This window comes from Carassius gibelio, chromosome B22 (genome assembly GCF_023724105.1).
Source record: "Carassius gibelio isolate Cgi1373 ecotype wild population from Czech Republic chromosome B22, carGib1.2-hapl.c, whole genome shotgun sequence".
Lineage (NCBI taxonomy): Eukaryota > Metazoa > Chordata > Actinopteri > Cypriniformes > Cyprinidae > Carassius > Carassius gibelio.
The window spans coordinates 26,504,653-26,518,816 of record NC_068417.1 but is presented as its reverse complement, the minus strand read 5'-3'; the positions used below and the strand labels follow the sequence as shown (position 1 = coordinate 26,518,816).

Here is a 14,164-nt window from a genome sequence, read left to right as displayed (position 1 = left end):
GTAATGGCTTAATTTCAGTTGTATAGTAAAATTTTTCTAGAATATTTTTTTTTTTCACAGATAGATGCAGCACACATCATGCATAGGGAGTCCCAGATTTGGACAAATCATTTTTTTTTTTTGGTAAACTATAGGATATGTTTACTAAATATCACCTAGAATGAAACATTGCTTTTAAACACCTATGTCTTTATCACTGCTTTATATGGTAACTTTTGGTCTGCCACTTTGTGGTCTTGACCTTCTTTGAAGTTTTCAGTTGCAACACTCAGGCTCTTACCATGACCCTGTTGTTGTATGGGCCATTCTACAGAATTGGTCCAAACTGCTGTCCCATGACCGAAAAACACATTTAGAAAGCATTTGAAAAGATCCCTCTATTATCCACTGAAACCCCAAATCATATTTAAAATCTAAATAAATTATGATTTTATATATATTAAGCTTATTTGGGTATTTTCAATTGGGAGGTGGGCAGCCTTCCCAAAACTTTTTTTAAAGACGTTTCCAACTCTGACTTTGAACCAATTCTGTAGAATGGCCCATTTATGTATTTTTTATTCTTAGAAAATAAAAACACAAAAATTTGAGTTTAAAATTTTAGTATCATCAAAAAAATAATAAAAATAAATAATGCACAAGCAACCCATTTTGAATGTTAAACTCCTGCTTTTACCCACATTTTGCTGGAAGAAAATGTACTCATTTTGTACCCTTCTGATGGAAAATGTCATTTCAAATGTGTGTATCAAACCAAAATTCAGTCACAGGCATCTGATGTATCCATCCCTGATTTACTAGGTCTATATTTAAATGTGTTATTAATGTAACCCATTATGTACACGAAAGCATGGACATTTTGAGACATTTTTTCTCATAAACAACAATCTTCATGCATAGAGGTGGAAATTGTGGAAATACAGAGACAATTAAGTCATCAGCAAAACTTTTTGATTTGGTCAGTATTGTATGATTAAGCATAATTTGCAAGTGCTGTGGACACAAAAATCTTACGGTTATTTTTTCTTCATCATTGCTTTGATCCAACGTGCATGTTTCCAAACTTCAGTGTAGATATTCGGTACATCAGGATATTTACACTCCTTTATGTTGAAGGAAACAATGCCCACTGCCTCTGAATTGCACACCAACGGGCCTCCAGAATCGCCCTACAAGAAAATATGTGAAGAAGATGTTTAATAGAAGAGCATTGAACCATCCCTAGTCCAAAACAACAACAAAAAAATATTACAATACATTTATGTGTATATGAAGATGAGGCTGTGGCTAGTTGTCACACTTTTTATTATTCTTAATTGTCTCAAAACCTTATAGTTTATACACTTAAGACATTGTGAAAACCTGCCTGTCTCTTGTATATTCTTACCAAGCACACTCCACTGTTCTGTTTATATCCTCCAGCACAGATGACGTTTGGTGGAAGTCGTGTGATGTTTTCTTTGTATTTCTTCCATGCTTCCTTACAGTCTCGGATGTCAACAGTTGTTACATTCAAGGCCAAAAGGTCATTAACAAATTCACACTGTTTAGTGGAACCCCATCCAGCAACCAAGCACTGGGTATTGCTTTTAACACTGTAATGTTGATGTGGGATTTTCACCGTCTTCACCTTTCCTCCCAAAACTACTTTCCTGGAAATCTGAAAATGCAAATACTTCGTTATTAAAAGTGCATGTCATCTTGTGAAAATTTCATTACAACTCAATACGCGTTTCTTTACCTTAAGAAGCATGATGTCATCTCCCATCTTAACGTTTTTAAATGTTTTTGGTATAAATTGGCGAACAACATCAAATCTTTTTAGATTTTTGCTTGGAGAAATATTATGGTCGCCAACAACGACTGTCATCTCTTCACTGGAATACAATAAATCGGAGGGAGTCAAACTAACATTCTAATTAATTAAATCAAAAATCATAACTTACTCATTTCAAAGTTTTTTTTTTTCCAAGAGCATAGATATTTAATTTAGTGTTAAACATGGCTCCAAAAATGAATAACTTACCTTGCACAGTGTGCAGCTGTGAGCACATATTGAGGATATATCAGAAATCCTCCACATATATGTTTTTTATTTTCCTGCACTGAGACCATGTATTGCAAGGAATTTTTTAAAGCTTTTTTCCCATTGATTATGTCATCTCCAGCCACAACTATTGAAAAAACAAGACAGAGATAACTATAAACTCAAATAATAGTCCCTATAATGGCACAAGTGTGATGTTTGAGGATTAAGAATTACTAATGAAAGAAGCTACCTGTGATGTGCAGTGTAGTCACAGCTGTAGCAAAAAGAATCGCAGTGAAGCCTGTCATTGTGGAACAATGAAAATGTGTCACTAACTTTCTAACTACTCAGTGTAAAAGGGCAAGCCTCCCTTAACACAGCAAACCACAGCATTTCCTGTATGTTTCTTCTGTTAAAAGGGTCATATGACGTTGCTAAAAAGAACATTATTTTGTGTATTTGGTGTAATGCAATGGTTTTATGCGGCTTAAGGTTCAAAAAACATTATTTTCCACATACTGTACATTATTGTCTCTCCTCTGTGCCCCACCTTTCTGAAACGTGTCGATTTTTATAAAGCTCATCGTTCGGAAAAAGCAAGGTGTGCTCTGATTGGTCAGCTATCTAGTGCATTGTGATAAGCCAAATAGCTCAAGTGTGTTACGGAAATGTTACACCCCTTACCATACTGTGATGCCGTCTCCTAGCACGATGAGACAAAACCAATAAAACTCATTACAAACGAGGCATTTGCTGCATCCAGTGTGGACGTAATTACTGATTATAATGACTACTATATACAGTTACCCTACACAAGCGCTACCCTACACTGCTTAAAACTTGTGTTTGAATCATCAGTGGCAAATCCTTTAAATATAAAAAACTTACCTACTGTGAGTGAAAAGCACCAGTTTGTTCTTGCAAAGTTGGAATTGCCTCACTTTATAGAAACCGACACCGGCATTGTAGGCTACTCTCTCAGGAAACAGTCCTCGTCCTTCAAAAAATTGTCCTGCACACATCTGAATATTTGGGTTGAACTGTTCCGAAAAAAAAGTTGTAAATACAACTTACCCACTGATTTCTAATTGTGTCCTCTTTTGGATGGCCAAAGTACAAATACTACAGTGAGAATCAAAGTTACGCCTTCTTTCTTTGTGTGAACATTTGGGCAGCGTTATGCAAATCTTCCCAAATAGAGAGGTAGACATGTGGGGGTGTGTTAGAATGAGCCATTTTAGGAGGGGGCGTAGTTGACCCCTTAACTTTGATAAAGAATATCTCTGGATTTAAGTCTATCTCTGGATTTAAGTCTATCTCTGGACTTTAGTCTTTGCAACTTTATAGATCTTCTTTGTGCACCAAGAGCTTGTAACACTCCAAAGAGAAATGATATGACCCCTTTAATTAAACATAAAGTGTGAAAAGTATTATGAAAAAATGATGATTCCTGTTAATTCACCTAAAAATTTAAATTGTCATAATTTTCTCATCATCATGTCTTTCCAAACCTGTAATATTTTATTTCTTCTGTGGAACACATACTTCGAAATACTGAAACTGTGTTTTTCCATACAATAAAAGTGAATGCATTCCAAAATCAACACTGGCCCCCATTGACATTGTCCATTGTATAGACATTTTCCATAGAAAAAATAAAGTCATGAGGGTCAGTAAATGATGACATTTATTTTGTGGTGAATTTTCCATTCAATTCTATAAATAGTGCATTTTAGGTGGATTTTCCTGATAGGTACAAACACTTTGGCTCTGTCAAAACATTGCTAGCTTGCTTGAAAACCCTGACAAGCTTAGCACAACAGTGGTTTCATCATGAGGAAGTGGCATATGAGGAGAGTGTTTTGAGAAACCTGTGTGAATATACACTTATTATTTTATGCAAATTCACTTAGGACTGTTAGCTCGCAACTTGAATTTATTATTATTATTATTTTAATGTGTGTTGAGTCTGTGATGACCTTGCATAGGTATCAGAATTTCTTTTTTTAGACGTGTCTGCAAACTAGACTTTCTCACAGACTGTCTGATCACATGCAATGAGCTCGACCCCCACAGGAAACTAGGCCTGCTGAGAACAGTTGACACCAATCTATCCACAGAAAAACTTTTGGAGCTTGTCACATCAGTCAAGTTTTATTCAATTAACTCAATTATGAAATGAGCTCGAAATATTCACACACATAAGCAGACTTGAAGTTTATTCATCAAGTTCTTACTTCACACCTTCAAGAACAGCATTTATCCATTTTAGATATTTGGAAATCTTGGTGTAGACATTTGGAAGATTAGGTGAGTCACAGTTGTTTTTCTCATAGAATGAAACCACACCGACTGCGACATTATTGCACACCAAAGGTCCTCCAGAATCCCCCTGAGAAAAGTCATGAAAGTGCAGGGCGTGAATAAAATGTAACTGTCAAACTATTTGTGATTAATCCAGAATATTATTTGTACCTTGCAAAATCCTCCACGACCACCTGCACACACCATACGTGAGGTGGAGTAATCTTTTCCCCACTTCTCCTGACATACTTTGTTGTCAATGATGGTGACGTCCACCTCCATAAGCTTAGCACTTGATACATCACTGTTGTTGTTTTTTTTCCCCCATCCTGCAACACTGCATTTGACCTTGGCCTTGATGTCCTTATCTTTCTTTGGTATGGAGATCAACTTCACTTTCTTGCTCTTTTCAACTTCTCCATATAGCTACACCAAGTAATTCAACCATTAATGCAGATAATTTTCAAAAAATGTATACAAATTGCACGACCAACTTTTTTGTATTTGCATTCTGTTTACTTAGGTAGGTATGTTAGTATTTTTGCAATTGTTACATGTATGCTTTAAAAGAATTGAAACATGAAACACAACAGTACAAAATTATGAATGGCAATTAAGTATTGTAAATATTGTTCAGTTTACAGCATATAGGATCAGGGTCCGTATTCACAAAACATCTTAAAGGCCATGTTGCAGGGTTAATTTTTTAACGAATTTGTGCAATTTTCTTGTTGGTAATAAACATTGAAACTGTTATCCATTGTATTTTATGTTGTTGGGTATCACAAAACGTAATATAATACGAAAAAGTAGGTAATATCTTAGAGTGGTCTCCTTTCCCCCACAATGCATTGCATCACGTCACGTTGGGGAGAGAATTGACCAAAGCCCGCCTTGAGAGCATTGAGAGTGACTAGAGAGACAAGAGTATTCAGATAGCGCAGATTATAGATAAATACATACATACATACATACATACATACATATATATATATATATATATATATATATATATATATATATATATATATATATATATATATACATATAGATATAGATATAGATATAGATAGATAGATAGACTAGATAAATAGATAGATAGACAGACAGATAGATAGTTCTACAACACTATGACAAAGGTTACCGGTACTTATCTGAACTAACGTCATGATCACTGCCACTAGATATAAAGAAAACATTGATTTTTCACTTGGTGCTATTCAATGACAGTAAAAAACATATGTGCCGTTATTGTGCACTGCTGCTCGTAGACTAACTCCAGTGCTCATTGCTGTGATGCTAAATTATAGCAACTCACCAGGACACTTCAACTCTCCACTCGCTCTCCTCGGACCATGCATTTAATAAGCTTTGACGTACACCAGTTCTTGGCAATTCCTCATTTGCCGTCTCACGTCTGGCTGGTTCGAAATTTACATGGCTGTGGGCCATCATACATGTTGGCTCTTGCTACCTCTTCCTCATCCCAGTCAGTCGCTATAGTTCTGATGCTGCGTTCCAGGCAGGTTTTTGAGCTCGTCATAACTATTTCATACCACGGCTAACGACTTCCGTTCCGACTGTACCGTTCCAGGCAAGTTACACCAAACTCTGAGCACAGGGAATTGTAACTAGATTATTTATTTTATTGCAACGTTACATTGACCTAAAATCGTTTTTTCAACGTGTACCACTTGCATAAACACTGCATCCGTAGGCAGTATTATTTGTAGGGGCTGCCATCGTTGTTCCACGTGCTGTGTGATCTTGTTTGTTCTCCGAGTTACGTAAAAAAAAAAATGTTAATACCAAAAACGTAAAAAACTGGTCTTTAAGACGATATAATGATATACATATCATTGGTCTTTATGTACCCAACATGGCTAAAAGTAGCTGCTAACTTGCCGATTTAGGAGAAAATCTTAAAAATAGTGGACGTGTCAGTCCTAAATTTAGGACTGCAAAATTTTTATTCTAAGAGTATTTCACAAAGCTTTTTAGCGCTAAAATTTTCCCAAATCTGTGAAACATTGAGAGTAGTGAAGAGGAGTCCTAAGTCATTAAGACCAAATCCTAAAATGTTTGCTGCCAACAATCTACTGCAGAATAAATATATATATATATTTTTACACTGCTAAAGAGTTGGATTCCCATGCTAAACATGGACAAAGTTTCAAAAATTAAGTTGTACGTTTGAAGGAGTATTTTTGTTCCAAAAAAAACTCTTCCGGTTTGTCACAAGTTTCGTAAAGTTTTTTTTGAGTATGGCTCTGTGTGACGTTAGATGGAGCGGAATTTCCTTATATGGGTCCTAAGTGCGCGCTCTTCTGCCGGAAGAGCGCGCACTCCCGTATAGCAGAGCACTGAGAGGCTGAGCACAGCCTGATCAGAGCGAGAGCGTCGCGAAAAGTCACAAAAGAAGTCAACCCTGCACAGATTACCAAAAGAGAAACCACATTAAGGGACCAGTGGATGGAGTTTATTTTTACAGAGCATCAACGGAGTTGTGCAAGTGTTTTTGTTTGTTCCCTGCATTTCGGATTGCACATCGTTTATTTCTTAAGGATAATGCAGTCCCAACGGAAAAGGGTCACGATTTTGTTTTGGAACCTCATGCGGTGAGTAAAACTGCTTCAAATATCTCTGTGTTGTTAACTTAGCTATCAGCGCGTAAGCACATCAGGTAAACAACATGCGATGTTGTCATCAAACTGCACTTTCCACATGTACAGCTTAAAAAAAAAAAAAAAAAAAGACGACATGAAGAGGAACTTAGTCATTTTCCAAAACCGCTAAGCAAATATATACAATTTCAGTACATACCACATAGCATACCGCCTTTGCTGATGCTGCTCTTGTTAAATTTCAGCCTCTGGATCTGTGTCACAGCTTCCACATGCTCTCAACTCAAAAGCCTACTGGCGCTCGTGATTCTTTAGCTCCGCCCACACGTCACGCCTCTAGGCGCTCGTGTTTTTCCGGGAAAAATCGGTACAGACTATCTTTCTCTTATAAATATAATAAAAATAAAGACTTTTTGGAGTTATGAAGGATGCAGTACTACTCTATAGGTACTCAAGATTAACAGGATATTGAGTGAAAACGAGCATTTCACCCCCCCTTTAATATGAGTTCTAGTATCCAATTTGGTTTTCTTTTATGTTTGCATGTCTTACTATCAGCCATGATTTTTCTGCTTATTAAAAGGCTGTTCATATGCAAAATTGTATGAAAAATCATTAACAGGTGGTCTATGTGAAAATATAGTGCATTGGGCAGGACATCCATATGCTCACCTAACATTCATCGACCTCAAATATGGCTTATCATCTGAGATATGTATGTAGCAACTTTACATGGCAGCTCAATCTAATGTTAACCTAGAAATAAGTGAGCATGTTTGTGCGGCATGTGGAAGCTGAACAGCACGCTTGGGCTACTGCGTGACGGATGGAGGCGCCTCTGTGATCATTTGCTATTAAAATACTTCGTCATTTTTGGACGATAAGATTAATGCATGTTTTGTATCTGTAAATACTCTACGTTTATTCATGTGCACTCAGAATAGAAAAAGAATAATGTGCTTTTGTAAAATAAAGCAAACATGATGCACTTTCTATCGTCTTGGACTCTGTGGATTGAGCGTGTCACTTCAAAACTCTGTGGATGCTTGCTTTATTACAGACATGACAAATACATCTATAGAGAGTGAAACAGATTCAAACAGAAAACAAATATTCTCACATTATGTTATCCGTATGAAGAATGCATACAGGCGCATACTGCAGAGACGAGTCACTGTCGCAGACTTCATCTCTTAAACCAAGAACAGAAAGCACTAGTGTAACAATACATTACGACATTACAGTAAATTAAAACGTGAATGCTTAAAACTAATAATTTCTAGTCGACCAGAAAAATATTTGGTCAAGGGTAGCCCTAATGCATATTGACTAATTGTTTATGAGAAGCGTACATATAAAGGGGCTGACACTATAGCCTACTTATTTAAATAGTGACACTTAGCCTGCATTTTAAAAACATTTTTTTGAGTGTGGCAGTTATTTTTATTGTAAAACCTTCATCTGAGTAAGGCAACATAATAGGTGTGTTCGACATCGGCTGCGGCTGGATGCAACCGATCGGCGAGAGTAGCCGCGTGCAGGTGGGGAGGAGCTGAAAACGGAGATATGAAGCCGGACACGTTGTGGCTCCCGTAGTTTGCTGCAATTACGTCAGTCATGGCAGATCACGTGGCGATTGCTTACTTGATCGCGTTTAATGTGTGTATAAGTGGTGTTTTGGAAGGGTCTTGAATGTTGTTAAGTTGAAGTTACAGCAAGTTGTTAGCAGTTTGCTAACCACATGCAGGTGAAGTATAAACACAGCAAAATAAACTGGTGAATATGAAGAAACCAAACAAATGGAGGAACATAATGTATTATGTAGCCTATCATTTGTATAGGAGCATACATTTATGACCACATTAGATTGTATGCTTTTAAGATTAACATTTTAGTTCTTAAAAATGCTCATTTGAATAGGTTATGCTGCTGAATACTGTAAAAGGTCTGTATAAAAAAGAAAGTCATGCAAAATAAACATACACAAACTTTATATTAACAATAAAGTAAATACAGTACAACAATATTTAATAAATATGATTTATAAGATGAAGACGACATAAAAACGTATTGAACTGTTTTAAAAGTCCATATGAGAATTTCTGAAACTGAAGCCGACTCGCAATAAACTTGAAACGCACGTCATCGATGTCATCAGTGAATCCAGCCAATCGTGGATCAGTTGTGTCGTCATCAGAATCTGTGCAGCCGCTCTTCAGAAGCTGCGCTGGCTGAGTTCTCAGGCTACTCTCGAATCGCTCTCGCGGTACTTTGATGGCACACGTCACAGTCACGTGGCGTCAGCGCTGTATCAAGTCGGACAAAATTTCTAACCGGCATGCACTGCTTCAAGTCAGCCGACGATCGGTTTGCGCAAAACTGCATGAAGTCGAACAAGCCTAAAGTCATACTCTGCAATATTTCTATGAATAAATCTCTGACAGAGACTATCAGCCAATCACTTGTGTGCATAGTTAGTAAGTATGCTGACATCATCCATAGCAACATTGTTAACCCCGACCTTACTCTTAGCTTAAGACTTCTGTCTATTCCTTAGTAAAAGTTGGTTTCAGCAGCTTTGTGAATAGGTTTTAAGGCGTCTTGGCATTACATCCTGTGACATAGGTTGTACTGTTCTTGGGGTCAGTCAAAAGTTTTTGTGTGTTCTCAGTCATCTTTTCTCTCCTGTGCTGCTGTTCTAATAGGAGCTGATTACTGGCACCTGATACTCGTTGGCTGATCACCAACCAACTCATTCACTGGCTCCTCCAGAGAGGAAACCAGGGGCATGTTCAAGTTCAAAACGGTGCGCAACGTTTTGCTACGATTTCCGGGATGAACGTCATGTTTCCTGGAAACGGCGTGCACCGGTGTGCAACAGGGTTTGAGATGCGTTTTCTCTTGTTTGGTTGGGTGTGTCAGAACTGCAGTCCAACCAGCAGCAACATGTATATAAAGCACGCGGTATTAAAGTGAACTCGCACAATGACTTCAAGAAAAATAATGTACAAATGTGTTTGTTGCAGCTCGGTATACGCAACAACTGAGGATAGTAGAAGACATGTTTGTCGTAAGTTTTATTGTCAAAATATAGGATATCAACATGATGTAGTTGTTTATATTTTTAGCTTCATTGCAAGTGTATGACATTTGGTATAGAAATAAACAATGGTAATTAAGTGATTTTCCTAAAAAATGAGAAAGAAAATACAGGGTATTAAAACCGTATGAACTACAAATAAAGTCAGTATGTGAGGCTAAATAGATGGCTCCGAAAATTCTTCACAAAGAATCGCTTTTTTTTTTTTTTTTTTTTTTTTTTACATCACATTTGTTTTATTATTTCCTCTTTAGAATACATTACATAAAATGTATCAACAATACATCCTAAGTCAAAAAGAATAGCCTTCTCAGCTGCCATAGTTGCAACGATTGCGTCATCAGAACAGTTTGTTCAACGCATCACCGTTTCTGTTTAAAAAACGTTGTGCAACGTTTTGTCGGGGCTGAACGCAGCCCAGCTATAAAATCCAGTAAGATAGTACAACTTGGAGGAGAGAGGAAAGGAGAAAGTTTGAGCTGTCTCCCCCTCCCCCACTCGGAGGACCTTGACCTTGACTCTCGACTCTCACCTAGATTGTTATATGCAACTCAATCTTGCTGATGCTTTAATAGTCCTTCAGTCAATTTTGGTCAAGTTGTTTACTTTATAATTTGTAGGGAGGAGGGTGACATTTGTTTTGTTAAATCATTTTCCTCCTCCTTTAACTCCAGTTTTTGGGAAAGTTAGGTAGTTAAGGAAGTTTATTTTCTCTTTATTTATTTTCCCAGAGTAAGGTAGAGGTAAAATGGAGTAAGCAACTGTTTTGTTTATTCTGGCTATGTCCCCTCCTGAAGCCTTTTTGCTTTGTTCTTGTTACTCCTACATGTATAAATAATATAATAAATCAAATTATGGTGGATCCTTTAGTGGTTTGCAGTGTTCTTAAAGCTGCGGTAGGGAACTTTTGACGCCCTAGCGGTTAATAAACAGAACTGCTTGCGTCTTGCGGAAGAACATCATAGCCGGAACTACTTCTCTCTGTTTATGTCTATAAAGAATCACAAAGGTACTGGGTTACTCCGCTGCGGTATCCCCGAAGCAACCAAAAATAATCCAAATATAAACACTTATTATAGGTGCTCCCTAGTGATTCAGGACAAGCCAAAAACACGGTTTGGAAAATGGATTCATGGTGTACTCGCTTATTATATACATTTTTCTACATTTTGAACACTGTTCAAAAATCTGATTGGTTATTTTTTACCGGGAGCGATGGAGTTTCTGCAAATGGCAATAGGACCACTGGGAGGAGCCAGAGAAGCTTGATTTTTTTCACAGATTATCTGTCTCATATTCTACTGTCAGGACATAATGACAGGTTTAATAAATATGTAAAAAATATTTTTTTACAAAAGTTCCCTACAGCACCTTTAAGGCTGGGACTGGGATGAGAGGATCCATGTGGACTTCCGTTTCACTTTGTTACGTATTCTTCAATTCCCCTAGACTAATTAGAAAGCGGGAACATAGCACTTGGCTAAAAAATGTAACTGCTATTTAGGAGAACCATTAGGGTAAAGATAAAATGTTTTGTGAATATGGGCCAAGATCAATAATGTATTTGCCGATGTAAAAATCATATGTTGTGGCATCTCTGATCTTAAATATTGTAATTATAACAAAAGACAAAACCAATAACGTTTCCACATTCCCATTCCAAGTCACATCCAAATGTGTTGTGAAATCCAATCCAAATTCAAATTGTCAGTGTGTCTCAGTCTGAACGATCAGGTTTCAGGTAGCTTGTTTTATCACTTTGTTAGTATGGGAAACAATGTTTGAATCAAAGCATTTGATGATTTGCAAAATGACTAGTCAGTCCTTAATATCAGATTTAAAATCAAATCAGATTTGCGTGCAATGTGAACAAGGTAAAATTTTGTTTAGTATATAGTTAAAACACTATTGCTTTATTACAGTTTGCTCTGCCAAACTAGCTGAGTCATTTACCTGAAGTAGCATGATGTCATTTAGCAGGTCCTTATACCCAGGGTGGATGTGGTAGAATTTCACACCCATGCGACCAGAGCCTTTGGTGTAATCATGAGCTCCAACCACAACTGTCAACTTGTCTCCGCTGACAAGATGAAGAAGAAAACAAACAATGCTTTAAGAAAAAAACAGTATTTGTTGAACTACATACCAAAAGTAATGCCACTGAAGAGCCATTATTAATACCACAAAGAAAGTTTCAGTAAACACTTCTTAAAAGAGCCTTTTTTCTTAGTGTGAAGCCCATTTTAATAATCCAAGAACCCTTTGTGCAGTGGAAATGTTCCATGGATGATAAAGGTTCATCTTACACCCATCAATGGCACTAAATAATTTTTATTTTTGAGACCGTATGAGTCGTGGGCCCATTTTTTTGGGTACTATTATACTTTGTGTTATTTCCAAAGAAGTCGCACCAAGTGATGACCTTGTGCTGCAGTATGGGGCTCTCTCTTTGCCTCGCAGTAAAATTGTAACGAAAAAAAAAAAACACTTACTATTTGAAGCAGTGCGCAGCTGTCATGACAAACTGCGCAGACACAAGGAAGCCACCGCATATGTGTTTTTGATTTCTTTGAATTGAAACCATGTAGGGTCTTGAATGAGGTTTGGCTTCTGTGCCGTTCACTATACCCACTTGCACAGATTCTAAGATAGAGAAAAATTGTTTAGGTTGGTTAAGTGAGAAGTAGACTTGAACTAATACAGAGCATATTGCTAACATTGCATAAAATGAACATTAAAATACCATATATTTGATAAATGTAGAAGACATTTATCAGCATTTTCTTACCTGGAACACTCAGGTTTGGTAGCATGGTGACTAGCAAAAGCACAGAGATGATCATGATGCTGTACTTGGAAGGTTTCTCAGGAGTTTCTGAAGATCTCACTGGTGTTGATGGTGGTATTTAATGCAAAGTGGGCTAGTTTAGCCCCCCAGTACCAGTCATACTTCTTTCACAGCTTGATGTGGCTTTTGCAGCATTTAGGGGGAAAAGATAGGTGTTAGGTTTGTGGTCTTGATGCAAGTAGACTATTCTCCCCCATGTATGATGTGAATGATAATATTTCTTGTAAATTATGTTAGGTGTGAGAAAACTGTCTCTCTCTGGTTAGATCTCTGAAGGTCAGTTCACACTGCATTAAAAGATGCCACCCAAAAGTAACAGTTGGTGGGGTTTTGTCTGATCATCGCATAACCCATGTTGCCAAAGATCAGTACTTGTTTTTATCGATAGAACCAAACCATGAGAAGTGACATGCTATACTTGGTTGGCTCATATCTCAAAATTTTTAGTTGACTTTACTTAAAATTCAAACAATTAGTTGATTTTAATTGTAAATAAATAGCAACCTATTCAATTTGCATACTATGCATTTTTGCTCAGAAAACCCTCATACGATAAAGTGACTAATACAATGCTCTATTTAAAAAATCAATATTTGCAGATGTTGTTGCATTGGTGGTCTTTTTGGTAATGTTACCTCATACCTGTGGGCCATAGCTGGATAATGGAAACACACTCTACTGGAGAAACACTTAACTGGTATTTTTAAGGCAATCAGTGTTCAAGGTTTTTAACAAGTAAATCAGATTGTTCTTCATGTAAATACAGCATAGAATCTGAAATTGCCATGTTACTTTAGTTAGAAGAACTGGTGTCAAAAGTATTGACATTCCTTACTCAGGTAGAAGTAAAGATACTAGGGTTAAAAAAAACACCTTTGTAGAAGCTGAAGTATGAACTCAAGCTTTTTACTCAAGTAAATGTGTAAAAGTACTGGTTTAAAAACTACTTGAAGTATAAAAGTAAAAGTAATGTAAGGGAAAAAATGCCATTAAGAACAAAAGCTTAGGCCGCGCCACATGGGCCTATTGTGCACTACCCCACCTCCTCATTTTTCTAAAGGCCATAGGCCATAATGACTATTATGTTACATTAAAATGTTCATGTTGAAACATTTGGGATGCACTTACCTGTTTCAGACACATATGCCCACTGAAAATGAACACACTTTAGTACAATGCAAATACATTAAAAGACTAGAGATATGATTACTAGTTGCCTATAAGTATTGATATGGTGCAAAAAGTCAAACTTCAGAGGC

General features: G+C 37.0%; 2 protein-coding genes across 2 annotated transcripts; both read right to left on the bottom strand.

The window, feature by feature from the left end:
* LOC127987850 (trypsin-3-like) lies at positions 1–2,427 on the bottom strand. The gene is made up of 5 exons (XM_052590214.1): positions 2,280–2,427; positions 2,027–2,174; positions 1,742–1,877; positions 1,388–1,660; positions 1–1,169 (listed from the first exon to the last, which is right to left on the bottom strand). The coding sequence occupies exons 1-5, from the start codon at positions 2,335–2,337 to the stop codon at positions 1,017–1,019; spliced, it is 768 nt and encodes a 255-aa protein (XP_052446174.1). The 5' UTR covers positions 2,338–2,427; the 3' UTR covers positions 1–1,016.
* A 1,379-nt stretch (positions 2,428–3,806) lies between these two features.
* On the bottom strand, positions 3,807–12,999 carry LOC127987859 (mast cell protease 3-like). Its single transcript, XM_052590234.1, has 5 exons — positions 12,846–12,999; positions 12,550–12,700; positions 12,011–12,137; positions 4,505–4,759; positions 3,807–4,421 (listed from the first exon to the last, which is right to left on the bottom strand). Exons 1-5 carry the CDS (start codon positions 12,898–12,900, stop codon positions 4,263–4,265), a joined length of 747 nt encoding a protein of 248 aa, XP_052446194.1. The 5' UTR covers positions 12,901–12,999; the 3' UTR covers positions 3,807–4,262.
* Between the last annotated feature and the right edge of the window lie 1,165 nt (positions 13,000–14,164).